The sequence below is a fragment of the Camelina sativa genome, chromosome 14, assembly GCF_000633955.1.
Source record: "Camelina sativa cultivar DH55 chromosome 14, Cs, whole genome shotgun sequence".
Classification (NCBI taxonomy): Eukaryota; Viridiplantae; Streptophyta; class Magnoliopsida; order Brassicales; family Brassicaceae; genus Camelina; species Camelina sativa.
The window spans coordinates 10874161-10892403 of record NC_025698.1 but is presented as its reverse complement, the minus strand read 5'-3'; the positions used below and the strand labels follow the sequence as shown (position 1 = coordinate 10892403).

The 18243-nt window shown below is 36.3% G+C and overlaps 5 protein-coding genes across 12 annotated transcripts; 1 reads left to right on the top strand and 4 right to left on the bottom strand.

The window, feature by feature from the left end:
- On the top strand, nucleotides 966–3087 carry LOC104740911 (inositol-pentakisphosphate 2-kinase-like). Its single transcript, XM_019235353.1, has 7 exons — nucleotides 966–1070; nucleotides 1204–1410; nucleotides 1534–1681; nucleotides 1860–1900; nucleotides 1995–2105; nucleotides 2181–2783; nucleotides 2878–3087. The coding sequence occupies exons 1-7, from the start codon at nucleotides 966–968 to the stop codon at nucleotides 2995–2997; spliced, it is 1335 nt and encodes a 444-aa protein (XP_019090898.1). The 3' UTR covers nucleotides 2998–3087.
- On the bottom strand, nucleotides 3146–5867 carry LOC104743459 (UPF0725 protein EMB2204-like). The gene is made up of 9 exons (XM_019235352.1): nucleotides 5688–5867; nucleotides 5468–5592; nucleotides 5300–5386; nucleotides 4547–5170; nucleotides 4349–4477; nucleotides 4113–4281; nucleotides 3986–4030; nucleotides 3771–3860; nucleotides 3146–3670 (listed from the first exon to the last, which is right to left on the bottom strand). Exons 4-8 carry the CDS (start codon nucleotides 4604–4606, stop codon nucleotides 3829–3831), a joined length of 435 nt encoding a protein of 144 aa, XP_019090897.1. The 5' UTR covers nucleotides 4607–5170; nucleotides 5300–5386; nucleotides 5468–5592; nucleotides 5688–5867; the 3' UTR covers nucleotides 3146–3670; nucleotides 3771–3828.
- LOC104740910 (UPF0725 protein At1g02770-like) lies at nucleotides 5099–7886 on the bottom strand. Its single transcript, XM_019235486.1, has 10 exons — nucleotides 7760–7886; nucleotides 7486–7668; nucleotides 6694–6834; nucleotides 6405–6588; nucleotides 6185–6309; nucleotides 6017–6103; nucleotides 5688–5871; nucleotides 5468–5592; nucleotides 5300–5386; nucleotides 5099–5170 (listed from the first exon to the last, which is right to left on the bottom strand). Exons 1-10 carry the CDS (start codon nucleotides 7826–7828, stop codon nucleotides 5099–5101), a joined length of 1257 nt encoding a protein of 418 aa, XP_019091031.1. The 5' UTR covers nucleotides 7829–7886.
- LOC104740908 (UPF0725 protein EMB2204-like) lies at nucleotides 7904–11023 on the bottom strand. Of its 8 annotated transcripts, none has more exons than XM_010461641.2 (9): nucleotides 10476–11023; nucleotides 10356–10384; nucleotides 9990–10243; nucleotides 9716–9898; nucleotides 8924–9064; nucleotides 8635–8818; nucleotides 8415–8539; nucleotides 8247–8333; nucleotides 7904–8117 (listed from the first exon to the last, which is right to left on the bottom strand). In XM_010461641.2, exons 3-9 carry the CDS (start codon nucleotides 10149–10151, stop codon nucleotides 8046–8048), a joined length of 954 nt encoding a protein of 317 aa, XP_010459943.1. In that variant the 5' UTR covers nucleotides 10152–10243; nucleotides 10356–10384; nucleotides 10476–11023; the 3' UTR covers nucleotides 7904–8045. The 8 variants fall into 8 exon arrangements, with proteins under 8 accessions (XP_010459943.1, XP_010459946.1, XP_010459949.1 ...); XM_010461644.2 differs by having other exon boundaries at nucleotides 10882–11023; XM_010461647.2 differs by having other exon boundaries at nucleotides 9990–10060; nucleotides 10150–11023.
- On the bottom strand, nucleotides 11170–14267 carry LOC104740906 (transcription factor TGA3). Its single transcript, XM_010461632.2, has 9 exons — nucleotides 13701–14267; nucleotides 13159–13347; nucleotides 12969–13058; nucleotides 12763–12822; nucleotides 12600–12677; nucleotides 12449–12512; nucleotides 12076–12347; nucleotides 11765–11998; nucleotides 11170–11587 (listed from the first exon to the last, which is right to left on the bottom strand). The coding sequence occupies exons 1-9, from the start codon at nucleotides 13704–13706 to the stop codon at nucleotides 11435–11437; spliced, it is 1146 nt and encodes a 381-aa protein (XP_010459934.1). The 5' UTR covers nucleotides 13707–14267; the 3' UTR covers nucleotides 11170–11434.

The following is an 18243-nucleotide window of genomic DNA, read 5'->3' as shown; positions in this document are numbered from 1 at the left end:
CAATAAGGGAGAATAAAAGGTACGGAGAAAAATGTAAAAAGTACAGCTAAGATAGAAAGATAGAAGAGTTTCCCGATGAATTTTAAGACAGAGACACTTAACTCTGTCTTCTGTGATTTGTCAGTTCCTCATCATTGGTCTTTCCCACCACCTGATCTCTTGTCCTATATGCTACATCCCCACCCGGTTTACTCTCATTTAACCGGTCCTTCTTCATTCTTCTTCAAAATGTCTTAACCTTTCCAGCAGTTACAAACAACAAATTTAAATTCCCGGGAAAATAACTATTTTTATTCTCTCAATTACGAAATCTTCAAACTTATAGTATGAGACTTGGTTAATTCTAATCTTAACCCCTCTGACTTCGCCTTATTTTAAGCATTTAAAATACAAATATTTATTTCTCTTGATTCTTTTTCCTCAATATGGATCCATTCACAATGATTGTTTGAATTGAAAAAAAAATTCCTTCAATTATATAATTATTATATTGTATCAGTTCAGTTTCGATGAAATGAATTTTATCTTCTGCTAACATTCTTACATGTTAGTACTAATTATTCCATTTATCCGCTCTTTTATATATATTATTATTTGAAAATATGTCCCTTTTTTTTTTGTCAGCGAAAATATGTCCCTTAATAAATCAATTATTTTAATAAACACATTCAATCTGTTCCAAAACAAATACAAAAAAAAATAGTAATTTCAATTTGTTTTCATACTTGTCCTGTTTTGAGCGAGCGACGAAAGTAATCTCTAGAATTGAATGACGAATTCCGCTTATTAGTGTTAGATTTTGATACTAATCGAGATTCTTAATCGTTCTTTTAAGCCGGCTACATTGTTTTCTAAAAACTCAAAGGTGTGCATAGCTTTGTTTACGATTTGATCATTGCTCAAGAGAGATATACGTTTCTGATTTTGTGTAAAACACCTTTTCGTTTATCTGTGTTTGGATTCAGATGGAAGAGATTGTTTTGAAACCAAAGGATGCAGTCGATTGGTCATATAGAGGCGAAGGAGCTGTAAATTTGGTTCTCGCTTACATTGGATCTTCTCCCACTTTCGTGAGTCTCCTCTTTTGATCTGTTTCTCAGACCAAAACACGATTTTGCTTTAATGTCATTGTTTTTGGTATTGGGAAAGAAGTAGTTACATTGAAACTATCTGTTTTGTTTTGTTTGTGTGTTATGTGTGAAGTTGGGAAAGATGATGAGGATACACAAAATGCCAAAAGATGGGAATGAAAATGGAGACAAAAGTGAAAATGGTCTTACTACTCATGAAAAGCTTATTTGGGGAGACGTTAAGGAACTTGTATCTTGCCAGAACAAGGAGATTAAAGAGTATTTGTTTGTCAAACATGTCATGAGACCTTTGTTGGGTCATAAACATGTAAATCCTGGAGTATGTTTCCTCTTCCTTTTCTTCTCTTCTCATGATTGTAACGGAAACTGGAAGTTGCATTAATTAGAATGTTTTTTAAGATGATGATTAACGTAATTTACCTGTGTTGGTGCAACTTTGCAGACACGTCTTCTCGTAGCAAAGGAATTCCTTGAATCTGTTGAGAAAATTATAACATCTCAGCGCCCTTCTTGGAGAGCTGATGCAGCCAGTGTGGATACTAACCGCAGTTCCGTGCTTCTCATGGATGATTTGACACTTTTCGCTCACGGTAAATGGATATTTGTGTGTTTAACAATTGATAAGGTTCTCTCTTTCATTGTTTTGTTTGACTTGCAAGTAAACTATGATGTGTGAGCTTGTAGCTTTTGTCTCTTGGATTTAAGCTATTGTTTTTGGTTTATGGATAGATACATGTCGCAGGCGTTAATGATCTCCTCTGCTTTCAGGTCATGTTGAGGATAAACCATGCTTAAGTGTTGAAATAAAGGTGTTCATGATCATTATCTTGTGCTTTCTTTATATGTTGGCTTAGCCATTGAATGCTACATTTGGGCTGATATATGTTTGCTCTGATGAAGTAGCCCAAATGTGGATTTCTTCCATCTTCAAGTTTCGTAGCTGAAGAAAATGTTATTAAGAAGAGTATAACTCGTTTCCAAATGCACCAATTTCTGAAGCTTAAGGAAAACGAGGTAATACTTCTCCTACATCCTTCTGAACGTTCTCAGAATTCACAATGCCTAATACGCTAAAACCATGTATTGCAGATCTCAGAAATCAGTGAGTATGATCCCTTGGACCTATTCTCCGGATCAAAAGATAGAATACACAGAGCAATAAAAGCACTCTACGCCACACCTCAGAACAATTTCCGCGTGTTCTTGAATGGAACTTTGGTGTTTGGAGGCTTAGGTGGTGGCATAAGCAAAACAACTTCAAAGGTTGAAGTAGCTTTTGAGCATATACTCAAAGATATAATCAAAACCGATGATGGCTTACGTGCAGATCGTTTCATAGAGCTTGTAGCAGAAACTGTCTACTCATCCGAAGTTCTAGATCAGCTTCTAGACGTCCAGAAGCTGGACAAATATAACATCGAGGGAGCGATTCACGTGTACTATGACTTGATTGACCAGCCATGTAAAGTGTGCAGAGACTTGGAGAAGAGTAAATCATTAAATCAGTATAGTTCCATACATTCAATTCCACTAGATGAAAAAGTGAAAATTTTGAAGGATTTTCTAATATCTGCCACTGCAAAGGACTGTAGTGTAATGATGAGTTTTAGATCAACAGACGTTAGGCTCTCAAGGTCATCTTCCCACAGTAATCTTCATCTCGAATCAACAAAGCAAGAATTTGAGTATAAGGTACATGTGGTTTTTTTTTTTAATTCTTCATATATACTTAATTTTTGCTTTGATTGAATTGTCTCTCATAAACTGAGCTCAACATCGTCCGTAGGTACATTTCATTGATCTTGATATGAGACCTTTGAAGAAAATGGAAGTCTATTACGAATTAGACAAGAAGATCATGAACACATACCTGGAGATGCTGAAGAAGAAAGGAGATCAACCTTGATGCTTCTAGACTTTTCATATGTCATAGAGGGTGCTCTCAAAAACATTCTTGATTGGTAGTAAGTATTTTTATGTTTCACTTCTCACGTAACAGTTTCCTACTCTTTTCACTTATCTCAATTCATAAGACTCATTTGTACTAGATGATATGCAAAGAATCCCACAAAATAAGAGATAAGTGTAGAGCTTGGTCGTACAATACGCACAATATTACAGATCCACTAGAAAGTCCAAACGCACAAATTAAATAACTTAGAAGACCATTAATAACAATAGTTAAGCATGCTGATCAAGAGCTTAATGCAGCTGAGCTCAATATAATACTAGACATTACGCAGCTGGTGGCACCTAGGATTAGATAGTCGCCAAAGTCTATGAACACCTAAACGAAGCTTAAGCCTTTTAGAACGCTGTCAGAGGTGCACAGAATCCTTCTTAGTGTCGTCTTTAATCCAATATACACCCCGCAGACGAAAGTTTCCTGTAGTCTCATTGATGATTCTTCTAACAATAGCTCTGCCCTGTACCGGTTCACCAGCCTGAGCCTTAGCCAAGTCATTATAGGTGATGTAGACAACTGTAGTCTTTTTGGAGTTACGCGGCCCCACATCTTGAGTAGTTTCAATCGCCACTTGCACAATCTCCAGCTGGGAGAGATGGTGGGTGTGATGGTCCTGCAGAAACAATCGAATAATTACCAATTAGGGAGTGCCACTATCAATATTGATATGAAAAACCAAAAACCAATGGAAGGGAGACCAAAAAAAGACTCACATCTGTGAGACTCCTATCAAGAAAAACAAGTGCAAGTTCCAAGTATAGACGAATCCAATCATTGTCTTGCAACTCTGACAGATGTGATCACTACAACAAGGCAGAAAGCAAAAACCACAACAGGTGAGTTATTACTAATGATCTTACCAGGTGGAACCGGTTTGTATCAGTGAAAGACGATGGCCAACGAGGCAATTTTTTACTGGAAAACAAACCATCGGGTGGTGGTGTTGGATCGCTATGAGGCTCCTTGGTGGTCACTATGCATGCAATGTTAATCAGCAAGATGTACGATAATTAATGCACCACTAACTCAAGTCTATAAGTGAAATCGTTAATTACCTAGAGGTCTAGCGATAGGGCACCCCAAGTCTAGAAAGCCAAAACTCCTTTCCTGAACAAGAACTTGAAAGGCTTGCTGCAAACGGCTATCTGGAACACGTGCAACCAGACTAAGGTAGTAAGAGGAAGGACCGCCAGTCACCCTCATGTTGAAACTCTGTAGGCTAAGCTGTAAGAAAAGAGCAATTTAATTTAATTGGTATAATAATAATAGTCACACCATATCAAGCACTTACCTCTAACAAATTGTAGCGATGAAGCCCCAACCTAGCATAAAGCTTGACCAAAGAACGAAAAGGATAACTAGGATACTTGCCTCCACATTCGAAGTGAGTGTTAGTGTTACCGTTGGGAAAATCGAAACCCTATATAAGAAAAACCCCCATTAGAGAAAATATAATCAATCTAAACAAATAAGGAGATGAAAGAATTACATCAGATTCACTGCTGTGCAGAGGAATTATGTCTTGTGTATAGGCCAACCGACGAATCATCTTTCTGCTCGTCGTCAAGTACGAAATTTAGCGGCGGAGGCTTTTGGTCGATTTAGGAGGTTTGCTAGGCGAAGGATTCATTATCGGCTTTAGTTGGGCCTTCTCAATTTTAAATCTTTAATGATCACATGTTTGATGTTTGGTAGCCCCGTTCGTTTTTTCATCAAACCATTGTTAACCGGACACTAACCGAACCGAAATCGTTGTAGTTAATTTGACCGTAGATTTTGTCCAAACAAGATTAAACTACACAACAGTTTTTTAGTACCATAGAATGGGAAAATACAAAAGGACAACAAAAACGTGTAAAACCAAGAACATTCCCCTATTACGTTAACTTAATTGTTTGTGACAGTCGCACACACTTATAAATTACACTTAAAAGTCCAAAAGCACAAATTAAATAACTTAGTTAAGCAGCGGATAATGTGGGACGGGTCTTGTATACCTGGTGGCACCTAGGATTAGATAATCTCCAAAGTCTAAGAACACCTAAACGACGCTTAAGCCTTTTAGAACGCTGCTTGTTGTCCAGAGCTTTTTCTCCAACAGGGAGAGATAGCGCTGCAGAAACAAAAACCATGCACGAGTGAATCAAATTAGTACCAGTAGTAGGGAGTGCCACTATCATTGATATGCAAAACAGATGAGAGAGAGAGAGAGAGAGAGAGAGAGAGAGAGAGAAAATCTCACCTCTGTAAGAGTCCTGTCGTGAAAAACAAGTGCAAGTTCCAAATAGAGACGAACCCAGTCATTGTCTCTCAACTCAGATTCTTTCACCTGCAAAATTTGTCAATAATTCATCACTAGGCAAAAAGCAAAACCACAAGTGAGTGAGTGAGTTGTATTAGTTACTATTACCAGGTGAAACCGTTTTCTATCATTGAAAGCAATCTCCGATGGCCAATCAGGCAATTCATCACTGAAAAACAAACCATCAGGTGGTGGAGGTGGATCGCTATGAGGACGTAGGAAAGGCTCGGTCACTATCAAGCAAATGTATAAGATGTATAAGATGTAATGACCACAAATCAAGTCTAACTGCACCATAAATATATGTCCAAGTCAAATCTTAAATTACCTAGAGGTCTAGCGATAGGGCACCCCAAGTCCAGAAAGCCAAGACCCCTTTCACGAACTAGAACTTGAAAATGCTGCAAACCGCCATCTGGAACACGTGCAACCAGACTGACGTAGTAAGAGGAAGGACCGCCAGTTATGCTCACGGTGAAACTCTTTAGGCTATCCAGCTGCAAGTTTGTACCCTGAAAGAAGATAATTGAGAATGCTAAGTTAATTTCATTTGGTATACTAATAATAATAATAGTCACACCATATCGATATTACATAGAACACTCAAATTTNGAGAGAGAGAGAGAGAGAGAGAGAGAGAGAGAGAGAAAATCTCACCTCTGTAAGAGTCCTGTCGTGAAAAACAAGTGCAAGTTCCAAATAGAGACGAACCCAGTCATTGTCTCTCAACTCAGATTCTTTCACCTGCAAAATTTGTCAATAATTCATCACTAGGCAAAAAGCAAAACCACAAGTGAGTGAGTGAGTTGTATTAGTTACTATTACCAGGTGAAACCGTTTTCTATCATTGAAAGCAATCTCCGATGGCCAATCAGGCAATTCATCACTGAAAAACAAACCATCAGGTGGTGGAGGTGGATCGCTATGAGGACGTAGGAAAGGCTCGGTCACTATCAAGCAAATGTATAAGATGTATAAGATGTAATGACCACAAATCAAGTCTAACTGCACCATAAATATATGTCCAAGTCAAATCTTAAATTACCTAGAGGTCTAGCGATAGGGCACCCCAAGTCCAGAAAGCCAAGACCCCTTTCACGAACTAGAACTTGAAAATGCTGCAAACCGCCATCTGGAACACGTGCAACCAGACTGACGTAGTAAGAGGAAGGACCGCCAGTTATGCTCACGGTGAAACTCTTTAGGCTATCCAGCTGCAAGTTTGTACCCTGAAAGAAGATAATTGAGAATGCTAAGTTAATTTCATTTGGTATACTAATAATAATAATAGTCACACCATATCGATATTACATAGAACACTCAAATTTTTTTACCTCCAACAAATTGTAACGATGAAGCCCCAACTTAGCATAAAGCTTGACCACGGAACCAAAAGGAAACTTTGGATGATTATCTCCCCATTCAAAGCGACGAAGGCGCCGGTGGCGAGTGTTATCGTTGGGAAAATCGAAACCCTAAGAAAACCCATTAGAGAAACTATAACCAATCGGTAATATAGGAACGGTTCACTGTATCAATCGGTACCCTAAAGGAACACTAGCTAGTCATCTCAAACACAATCAACCTCATCTAAACAATTAGAAGATGAAAGAATTACATCAAAATAATTGCTCTGCGGAGGAATTATGTCTTTTGTATAGTCCAACATGTTTAATTAATTATGTCTTGAGCAGTTTTTGCGGGTTTCGAATAGTTTGGATCTATGTAACTTTTATATACAAAGTTTACAAACCATATAGAAAAACCTAAAATATTTCTGTTTGGTTTGATTCAGATATCTTTTAGTTCGGTTCGGTTCAGACAAGTAAAAGGAGAACCAAATATATTTTGGGGGTATTTCTAGGGCTTCAGATTTCTATGTTTTGGGGGTATTTCTAGGGCTTCAGACAAGTAAAAGAAAAATCATTCTATGTTTTGCCATTAGTACATTTAAGTTTTGAATGTCTATATCCTCCCAAACTTGAATGTTCGTAAGCTAATAGAAAAACGGACGAGAATGAAAATACATGTGAGAATGGTGGGGGTTAATGGAGACTGCAGATGCATAAACCAAACACTGAGCTAAAGCCTAATACTATTAAGAGTATGGTGTGTTGTAGGTTTACCTGGTTCACAAAACCCTGCAATGCTTCAAGAATCTCCTTGGTTGCTATTCTTTCAGCCAAAGCCATCTTTAATTTATTTATCCCTTGAGAGAGAGAATCTTCTGAATATTGAGACGACAGTTGAAGGTTCGCAACCTCCCGGATTTGATCATTGGTTAGCGGCTGAAGATATGGCATCACAACCTGAAAAGCCAATTGGAAAACAATTTTAGGTGCTTTAAAGAGTGAAAGGACTATAACATAAAGGTCAAAATCCACAACGAATGAAGTTTACATGTAACAGCTCGGATGGGCGGAAACCTCCAATCCACTGAAAGAAACGCTCAGTCGAAGTTCGCCACATGCCTGATACCAAGTAGCACGCATCAATCCTTGCAGCATCAGCTTTGATGCGGAAGAGATTTGCGTAGNTGTTTGTGACAGTCGCACACACTTATAAATTACACTTAAAAGTCCAAAAGCACAAATTAAATAACTTAGTTAAGCAGCGGATAATGTGGGACGGGTCTTGTATACCTGGTGGCACCTAGGATTAGATAATCTCCAAAGTCTAAGAACACCTAAACGACGCTTAAGCCTTTTAGAACGCTGCTTGTTGTCCAGAGCTTTTTCTCCAACAGGGAGAGATAGCGCTGCAGAAACAAAAACCATGCACGAGTGAATCAAATTAGTACCAGTAGTAGGGAGTGCCACTATCATTGATATGCAAAACAGATGAGAGAGAGAGAGAGAGAGAGAGAGAGAGAGAGAGAAAATCTCACCTCTGTAAGAGTCCTGTCGTGAAAAACAAGTGCAAGTTCCAAATAGAGACGAACCCAGTCATTGTCTCTCAACTCAGATTCTTTCACCTGCAAAATTTGTCAATAATTCATCACTAGGCAAAAAGCAAAACCACAAGTGAGTGAGTGAGTTGTATTAGTTACTATTACCAGGTGAAACCGTTTTCTATCATTGAAAGCAATCTCCGATGGCCAATCAGGCAATTCATCACTGAAAAACAAACCATCAGGTGGTGGAGGTGGATCGCTATGAGGACGTAGGAAAGGCTCGGTCACTATCAAGCAAATGTATAAGATGTATAAGATGTAATGACCACAAATCAAGTCTAACTGCACCATAAATATATGTCCAAGTCAAATCTTAAATTACCTAGAGGTCTAGCGATAGGGCACCCCAAGTCCAGAAAGCCAAGACCCCTTTCACGAACTAGAACTTGAAAATGCTGCAAACCGCCATCTGGAACACGTGCAACCAGACTGACGTAGTAAGAGGAAGGACCGCCAGTTATGCTCACGGTGAAACTCTTTAGGCTATCCAGCTGCAAGTTTGTACCCTGAAAGAAGATAATTGAGAATGCTAAGTTAATTTCATTTGGTATACTAATAATAATAATAGTCACACCATATCGATATTACATAGAACACTCAAATTTTTTTACCTCCAACAAATTGTAACGATGAAGCCCCAACTTAGCATAAAGCTTGACCACGGAACCAAAAGGAAACTTTGGATGATTATCTCCCCATTCAAAGCGACGAAGGCGCCGGTGGCGAGTGTTATCGTTGGGAAAATCGAAACCCTAAGAAAACCCATTAGAGAAACTATAACCAATCGGTAATATAGGAACGGTTCACTGTATCAATCGGTACCCTAAAGGAACACTAGCTAGTCATCTCAAACACAATCAACCTCATCTAAACAATTAGAAGATGAAAGAATTACATCAAAATAATTGCTCTGCGGAGGAATTATGTCTTTTGTATAGTCCAACATGTTTAATTAATTATGTCTTGAGCAGTTTTTGCGGGTTTCGAATAGTTTGGATCTATGTAACTTTTATATACAAAGTTTACAAACCATATAGAAAAACCTAAAATATTTCTGTTTGGTTTGATTCAGATATCTTTTAGTTCGGTTCGGTTCAGACAAGTAAAAGGAGAACCAAATATATTTTGGGGGTATTTCTAGGGCTTCAGATTTCTATGTTTTGGGGGTATTTCTAGGGCTTCAGACAAGTAAAAGAAAAATCATTCTATGTTTTGCCATTAGTACATTTAAGTTTTGAATGTCTATATCCTCCCAAACTTGAATGTTCGTAAGCTAATAGAAAAACGGACGAGAATGAAAATACATGTGAGAATGGTGGGGGTTAATGGAGACTGCAGATGCATAAACCAAACACTGAGCTAAAGCCTAATACTATTAAGAGTATGGTGTGTTGTAGGTTTACCTGGTTCACAAAACCCTGCAATGCTTCAAGAATCTCCTTGGTTGCTATTCTTTCAGCCAAAGCCATCTTTAATTTATTTATCCCTTGAGAGAGAGAATCTTCTGAATATTGAGACGACAGTTGAAGGTTCGCAACCTCCCGGATTTGATCATTGGTTAGCGGCTGAAGATATGGCATCACAACCTGAAAAGCCAATTGGAAAACAATTTTAGGTGCTTTAAAGAGTGAAAGGACTATAACATAAAGGTCAAAATCCACAACGAATGAAGTTTACATGTAACAGCTCGGATGGGCGGAAACCTCCAATCCACTGAAAGAAACGCTCAGTCGAAGTTCGCCACATGCCTGATACCAAGTAGCACGCATCAATCCTTGCAGCATCAGCTTTGATGCGGAAGAGATTTGCGTAGTGGTCCAAGCAAGAATCTACTAACATTCATGAGTTCAATGTCACTCATATGAGCTTGGAGTGCTGTTCGAATCTCACTAACTCTCCTGTTCTGCTCTTCTAGCCAGAGTCCGTATTCCCTTTCGAATGCAACAATCCCTCGTGAAGAATTATGTGTTTAAGAGTTTAATGTATTGACGATTATAGTATAACCCAACATATATATATATACTTTTATATGAAATTACCAACCTGTGTTCATGGTCATAGATAACTAGTATCTGATTTTGATAATCAATGAACAGAGAATAGGTATCATCGAGTTAGTATGAAACAGATAAATTTTCATGAACAGAAAACAAAGAACTTCACCTGCTGCTACTTTGCTCAAGCTGTGACACAATTTCAACTAAACAGCAAAAGCTCCAAACTTGTATCAAGAATTACAAATTCAGTCTTTAAAGAATCTGACAAGACACAAGAAGAGAGAGAAAAGAGAGTATGTTTCTAGCTCACCCTCACTAGAATCAATCAAGATCCCAAAGTTACAAACGGTCACCCACACAAGAGTAAACAGGAGAAGTTTTGCAACAGTTCTAGGAAATAAAACACCAGTTTTCAAGCTCACCAAGTTTCAAAAATTGAATCTTTTGAGAAATTACAAAACGTATATATCAATCACCCATTTTGAAACCAGAAAAGTTCTAACACAAAGAGGATTATTTTTATATATTTTAGCAACCAGACATAGAATCAAAATGGTAAAGCTTTAACCAACCTTCACTGATGAGCAGAGAAATTTTCTTCACCACGACATAAGAATGATGAAACTTTAAGCCATTTTTGTTTCCTTCCTTCTTTATTTCTTTTTTTCCTTACTTTTCTCCCCCATTAGCGATGAAAGTAGAAACGCAACGATGAGGATGACAATGCGCACTTTGAGAAAAGCAAGCAAAACCCAAAAGTTCACCAACCATAGTCTTCATAACCGGTTTCATATCAGTTCGGTCTAACGTTAACGCATCACCGGTATTTTGTATTCAAGTCCCTCACAAATACGTAAAACTAGATGTTGGACACAAATTCTCATATACGAAGAAGACTGCAAAGCCTGTTATATTTTACAAATATGAAGGAGCCTTATTTATCAAATGTTTGTTTCCACCCAAATTTACACCTTATTCGTTTTACCTAAACCAAAAACTTCAATGAGGAAGGTGATGCTCTAATGGAGCCTTCATTTCCAAACACTTAATGAGAGATAAACAAGTCCCTAGCTAAACATCATCCAAGGTTGATGACTCTTTCTCTTTGTTTTGCCTCCTAACTTGTTAAGTGTGTTCTCGTGGACGAGCTGCCCAAAGAGAACTAAGAGCACGAAGCCTGTGGAAGTACTCCCCTAGAGCGAGCAAGCCTCGAGCAGACTGTCTTGTCGTCAAGATCTTACTCATTTGCTGCAGAGTCTGTTGCCTTAGATGATCCGCCTGTTCCAACAGAGATGGTTTCAATGCATTATACAGACAGAAAGATGCAAGCTTTCTTGGTTTTTGCAGAATGAAAATGAAACATCATTGATTTAAGAAGAAAGATCATGGAGACTACAAAAGCACACATCAAACACATTTAGCTATATTACGATATGAAGATTATTGGCAGGTTACCTGGTTCACAAAACTCTCCAATGCTTGGAGATTCTCCATGGCCGAAGCCATTTGAGCCCCATGATTCCTGGACTCGACAACTTTTATCTGAACTGCTATGCTTTCGACCAAACTCTGCTGAAGTTTATCTAAGCCTTGAGAGAGAGCCTCCTCTGCTTGCTGAGATGATTGTTGGAGGTTACGCACCGCCAACAGTTGCTGATCGGTTAAGGGCTCAATGTATGGCATCACAACCTAGACAAACAATAAGCGTTGAGATTGTCTTCTCAAGAGTGAAGGCTATAACGTGTAAAGGTGAAAAAAGGGTTTACATTCAACAGTTCAGATGGGCGGAAACCTCCAATCCATTGAAAGAAGCGTTCAGTTGAAGTTCGCCACATCCCCGACATCAAGAAGAACACATCAGCCTTTGCAGCATCAGCTTTCATGCGGAAGAGATTTGCGTAGTGGTTCAAGCAAGTATCTACCAGCATTTTGAGCTCAATGTCACTGATATGAGCTTGGAGCGCTGTTCGAATCTCACTAACTCTTTTGTTTTGCTCTTCGAGCCAGTGTGTGTATTCCATTTCAAATGCAGCAATCCCTGAATAAGGTTTCATTGAGATCATTATTTCTTTAAGATATTGAGGATTAAGAGATTAAGCAATGCTAACATAAAGCTTATTTAGTGATATAAAAGCCAACCTGAGTTTATGTTCCCAGCTGGTCCTAGATAACTAGTGTCTGATGAATTGCGTACGCATAATCCCTAAAACAAACCAAATTCACTGAGTCAGTATGAGTCATATAGAGCTTGATGAACATGTACAGAACAAAAAAATAAGATTGAGCTAACCTGTTGCCTAGCTCTGACAAGTTCCTGCTCGAGCTGTGACAACTTCAACCGGCTTTCTTCTAACTGTTGGACATGGGCCTACAGGCACACAGACGTAACTTTGCATAAGCATCCCTTTTTACCATTAACCACAAGAAAATCCCACCAAGGGACCTTTTCTTACCTTCTTTCTCAAACGGCTTTTGCGAGCAGCTTCACGGTTCTGAGCCAAACGCCGTTTCATCTGTGCATACAGAAGGAACAACAATTCATGTCATCACGCCGTGTCTCTTCCTCTAATTCTAAAGATTAAAATGGAGAAGGAGGAGTTTATGAGGTCTTCGAAACCAAAAGGTACAAAGTAGCCTTAAAATGCTAAAATGTCTCTACCTTATCATTAATCCGGTCTTCGTCCTGATCATTATTACTAGAAGGTTCTGCTTCAACAGAGTTATTATTATACAAAGAAGCATAATTCGCCTGCACATAATTTAACCATACAATCACCAAACAAACAAACAAACAAACACTTATAAAAATCAGTCTTAAAGCATGAATCAGGGAATAAAGAATATCTCACTCTATTGTTATCATCAGTTTCAGGTCTAGCATCAACCTCAAGTGTTGTTGTAGAACTCTGATTGTTACTAATATTGTTGACATCTGATTTGAAAGGATTCTCCCAACCAGATAACTGTTGGAATGGTTCATACATGCCCATGTCTCTGAATGTTTCAACTTGAGTAGAAGAAGAAGAAGAGCTCAACATCTGTAAGTCAACAATTACAGACTCAAGCTTATTGTATTGAAGAAACAAAGTCTCTAGCTCAGCAGCTTTCAATACATACATATACAGATCCAATCGATATCCTTAAAAATTACATTGCTGATACTAAACACAACCATAAACAGTAGTACAAGTTTCTCGAGTAGTAATAGTGTTTAGCTAATAATAATAAAGGTTGAAACTTTAAGACGCAACTCTCAAAAAAAAAAAAAAAAAAAAGAACCTTTTGAAGAAACATAGCCAAATAGAGCAATACCCATTAAAATTAGAAAGTTTGCAACAAGTAAAAACAAAAAACAAAAAACTTGGAAAATTGTAAAGATTCCAAAACCAACCTCCATTGATAAACAGAGAAGAAACTCATGACGATGTCGAGAGATGAAGAGTGAATCTTAGCATTCTCTTGGTATATTACGATTAAAACAACGGGTGACCACAAGAGAGAGTTAGAGAAACGAAGAAACTTCTTTGGTCAAAACTTAGAGGTGAAGCGTACCCATCACTGAATAAAAAAAAGAAAAGAAAAAAGCAGAGATATTTATTTGTATTTCTCTTAAAAGAAAAAGAAAAAAACTAAATTTTCTTTTTGTGTTGTGTTGTTTGATTTGATTAGTCCATGAGATGAGAGAGCGTAGAATAATAAAAGCAAGTTGGAGTAAACGAACGATGAAACGACAAAAGCACACCCACACCGGGAGAAAACAAATCGAGAGAAGAGAGAAGAAAAAGTCGAAGTCTTTTCCTCTGTTTCAAAAGTTGACCTTAGCGTGCGCCTCTGTTTCTAAAATACGCGTTTGTTTGATGAGATGGCTTGGATTCTCATCGTCGGCCGACACATCAACTTTGCTATGGGGGGAATATTCCGGCAGGCTTGCGTATACTTTATTCCATCGTTTCGTCTAATATACAGAATCTGAATCTTTTATATTATACTAGTATTTTATTATGAGTATATGATTCGTTTATCATTATAAAAAAAAAATACACTATTAGAATCACTATTCACTAATCAAAACTTATTGTCAACTTATGATTCACATTCGTGTTTTTTTAACGTTAAAAACAAGTTTTGAATAAACGTATGATATGGGAAAATGCCATGGGTTGATAATATATCAATGTTATTCAATAATTTATAACTGAGTAACTTTTCCTATAAATTAGGTCGCATTTTATGGAACACAAGAGTACTGCAAGATTAATTACTTTTAATCAATTTTGTTTACCTTAATTTTCGCTTTATTTTGGAGGGTTCTCAGTGGTATGCAGTGGCATCTTTTAACTTAAGTATCTCCTTAGCTTAGTGAGAAATAATTGGGCCTTTAATGACCTACCCAACTCTAAAACAAATGATTACTTTGCTTAAATCTTTCTTCTTTTGCCTAATAAAATATTTGATTCTTTCATTAGTTTGGCACCACTTGGGGGCTTTTTGGTTTGGCTTTTAATAAAGATTCATATATATAGTTTTCTATCTTTGTAATATGATTTAAAAAAACGTATTGATCAGTGACATGCAACAAGAGAAAAATACTGAAACCAATTGAATCTGTTTCTTCTTAGTGTTTTCGTTAAATNATTTAAAAAAAAAAAAAAAAAAAATCAGAATCACTAATCAAAACGTAGATTCACATTCGTGTTTTTCACGTTAAAACAATACAATACGTAATTCAGATTTTTAAGTCTAGATTGGCAAAGCGGAGAGGGGAGCAACAACGGTAAGCAGCTGAAGCAGGGGCGGGGAGCAGAAAGCTGTGAGCGGGGACGGGAAGGAAGACCTAATTTTTTTTAATAAATANGGGGGGAATATTCCGGCAGGCTTGCGTATACTTTATTCCAACGTTTCGTCTAATATACAGAATCTGAATCTTTTATATTATACTAGTATTTTATTATGAGTATATGATTCGTTTATCATTATAAAAAAAAAATACACTATTAGAATCACTATTCACTAATCAAAACTTATTGTCAACTTATGATTCACATTCGTGTTTTTTTAACGTTAAAAACAAGTTTTGAATAAACGTATGATATGGGAAAATGCCATGGGTTGATAATATATCAATGTTATTCAATAATTTATAACTGAGTAACTTTTCCTATAAATTAGGTCGCATTTTATGGAACACAAGAGTACTGCAAGATTAATTACTTTTAATCAATTTTGTTTACCTTAATTTTCGCTTTATTTTGGAGGGTTCTCAGTGGTATGCAGTGGCATCTTTTAACTTAAGTATCTCCTTAGCTTAGTGAGAAATAATTGGGCCTTTAATGACCTACCCAACTCTAAAACAAATGATTACTTTGCTTAAATCTTTCTTCTTTTGCCTAATAAAATATTTGATTCTTTCATTAGTTTGGCACCACTTGGGGGCTTTTTGGTTTGGCTTTTAATAAAGATTCATATATATAGTTTTCTATCTTTGTAATATGATTTAAAAAAACGTATTGATCAGTGACATGCAACAAGAGAAAAATACTGAAACCAATTGAATCTGTTTCTTCTTAGTGTTTTCGTTAAATATACTAAGTGTTTTTTGATATGACGTTTCCTTACAAATTAAGCTAAAATTCATTAATTCAAAATTCCCATGAGTGTGTGTGTGTATGCCACTAACAGAAAAAGAAAAAAAGTTTAAATAGATAACCAAAATACAATGGAGCAGATTTGTTGGGCTTAGCTCTTNGGAGAGGGGAGCAACAACGGTAAGCAGCTGAAGCAGGGGCGGGGAGCAGAAAGCTGTGAGCGGGGACGGGAAGGAAGACCTAATTTTTTTTAATAAATAAAAATGCTTGAAAAACAAATTTATTTATCACTAATTTTATTAAAAACAAAATTATAAAAAAACATCTTGTTCAGAAACAAATAACAAAAGCAAAAAAAAAAAAAAAATCATCTACGAGTTCTCCATATATGCACCATAAAGGAATATTGAAACTATATTCGAGTATATTGTTGATTATTTGGACTCAAGTCAAATATTTTTTTACCAGAATATTTTTGTTTCCAAATTAATATATTTTAAGTGATAATTATTTAAAAATAATAACCCAAACTCTCTCAAATCCAGCGTCATAACGCTTTACTTTTTATAGCAGTTATCATTTTCTTTAACACGTATGAAAGAGATAAAATTATTTTTGATTGGTGTTGAGCATGGGCGTTTGACACATAACGCTTGCAAAAACGCTTTGCCAATCTAGCTATAAGTCACAAGTTTTTCTCGATAAATTTTTGTATGAGTGTGTAACCGTTGAGTATATGGCCTTTTAATGGAGCTAACATATTAACATGATATTCTTAACTTACCAAATGAAAGTAAAGAGTTTTGAATAAACGTATGATATGGGAAAATGCCATTGGTTCTTGATTCTTGAATAACAAAAAATTAAACACCTTACAAATTATTGAATAAAGTTGATATATTATGGGAATTTGGTAAAAATAACCTAAAGAAAAACTATATTTAACTAACTAACCACTCTAACCATCTATCTATTATATACCATGTATTATCTATAATAATGACAAGTTTGTCCTCTATGCTATGAGAATAAGGCCTTGAATGGCACTAGATTTTACATTGGTTTTTGGCTTTAGATTATGGAAAATCCATTTTTGAAACCATTCAAGATTATGAAAAAATAGATTTCCTAAAATTTAAGAAAACTAGTTTTTGGAGGATTTTAGGAATTTCTTCATAAAATCTAAAAACCACATTTTGTGGGTTTTCACTTTTCAACGTGATTTTTTTTCTTTTTCTTTTTCCTAATATATTTATTTATTTTAGTTTACTTATAAATTCCAAAACAAACGAAACTATTTTTTTGTGCAAGGAACAAACTAAAACCTATTCTACGGATATTTCCTCAAGACTTGCATATTTGTTATTATTAAACTAATTTTTCTTATATACTTTTTTTTACTATAAAAGAGCTACGTTTCATACTTGTCTTCTACACTCACACAAATTTCATTCCCATCCCATGAGTGCAAACTTCTAAGCAAATCAAGCTTGGATTTTTTGCGGTAAATTTTAGTCTAACACCATTATTTATTTATATCAACACTATTTAGTTAGAAAATTTTATTTTGTTGTTACGATGTTTACATTAAAAGTTATTGTAGGTATGGCTTATCGAGGACAATCATCAAATGCTAGAGAGGTACTTATTTAGTTGATATGTTTATTTTCTAGTGATGTCTATCCTACCGTAGTACAAAATTACCTTGACTAATTATGTGTATGTAAATAATTAATATGATATAAAGCCGAAGATTCAATGGACCGATAGTATGGTTCATCATTTACTTGAAATATATGAGACTGAGATGGAGCTTATTAATTGGCGTATTGGCCCTCTAAAGAAAGAGAGTAAAGCGAGAATTAGAAAAGGATTTCAAGAAGCCACAGGTCACGATCTTGAATGGCTTCCACTAAAAAACAAATTTTACAGTTTCAAAAAGCTATATGATGTTTATTGTCGTCTGATCGAAAAAACTGGAGTTGGACTTGATCCCACCACTCTAGCTATTGACATGGACGACTCATGGTGGGATGAACGTATTAAGGTAATATTTACGTATCCTATCACATGATATTGTTAGTTAACAACATATATAGTAAACTAATATATTAAATCTTTTATATATATATAGGAAACACCAATTGCTTCGAAGCTCCGAGAAAATCCTCTTATCGACCTCGATATAATGGATCGGCTTTTCAGCACCAAACACATCAATTCAGACCATATAGCTGAAGAAGATTCTGATTCAGATGAAGAATTAGAGCAAAACAATACTCCGATGCAGTATATGGAAGGGATTCGGGATGAAATTTCTGCATCACTATAGAGTTCTAGATGATGATG

Bases quoted from the DNA above. Each gene is read 5' to 3' on its own strand.
- LOC104740910 (XM_019235486.1), bottom strand. From the start codon at position 7,828: ATGTGGCGAACTTCGACTGAGCGTTTCTTTCAGTGGATTGGAGGTTTC. The intron at 5,593-5,687 runs GTAATTTAAGAT...TTTGCTTGATAG, and splicing joins CCCTATCGCTAGACCTCTAG to TGACCGAGCCTTTCCTACGT. The intron at 5,171-5,299 runs GTGAGATTTTCT...TTGTTTCTGCAG, and splicing joins ACGACAGGACTCTTACAGAG to CGCTATCTCTCCCTGTTGGA.
- LOC104743459 (XM_019235352.1), bottom strand. From the start codon at position 4,606: ATGATTCGTCGGTTGGCCTATACACAAGACATAATTCCTCTGCACAGC. The intron at 4,478-4,546 runs GTAATTCTTTCA...TTTCTTATATAG, and splicing joins TGCACAGCAGTGAATCTGAT to GGTTTCGATTTTCCCAACGG. The intron at 3,861-3,985 runs GTTTGTTTTCCA...GCCTTGTTGTAG, and splicing joins TCCAACACCACCACCCGATG to TGATCACATCTGTCAGAGTT.
- LOC104740908 (XM_010461633.2), bottom strand. From the start codon at position 10,151: ATGTTAGTAGATTCTTGCTTGGACCACTACGCAAATCTCTTCCGCATC. The intron at 8,819-8,923 runs GTAAAAAAATTT...ATCTTCTTTCAG, and splicing joins ATCGTTACAATTTGTTGGAG to GGTACAAACTTGCAGCTGGA. The intron at 8,540-8,634 runs GTAATTTAAGAT...TTTGCTTGATAG, and splicing joins CCCTATCGCTAGACCTCTAG to TGACCGAGCCTTTCCTACGT.
- LOC104740911 (XM_019235353.1), top strand. From the start codon at position 966: ATGGAAGAGATTGTTTTGAAACCAAAGGATGCAGTCGATTGGTCATAT. The intron at 1,411-1,533 runs GTATGTTTCCTC...GCAACTTTGCAG, and splicing joins ATAAACATGTAAATCCTGGA to ACACGTCTTCTCGTAGCAAA. The intron at 2,106-2,180 runs GTAATACTTCTC...CATGTATTGCAG, and splicing joins TGAAGCTTAAGGAAAACGAG to ATCTCAGAAATCAGTGAGTA.
- LOC104740906 (XM_010461632.2), bottom strand. The intron at 13,059-13,158 runs GTGAGATATTCT...AATTATGTGCAG, and splicing joins AAACTGATGATAACAATAGA to GCGAATTATGCTTCTTTGTA. The intron at 11,999-12,075 runs GTAAACCCTTTT...TTGTTTGTCTAG, and splicing joins GCCCATCTGAACTGTTGAAT to GTTGTGATGCCATACATTGA.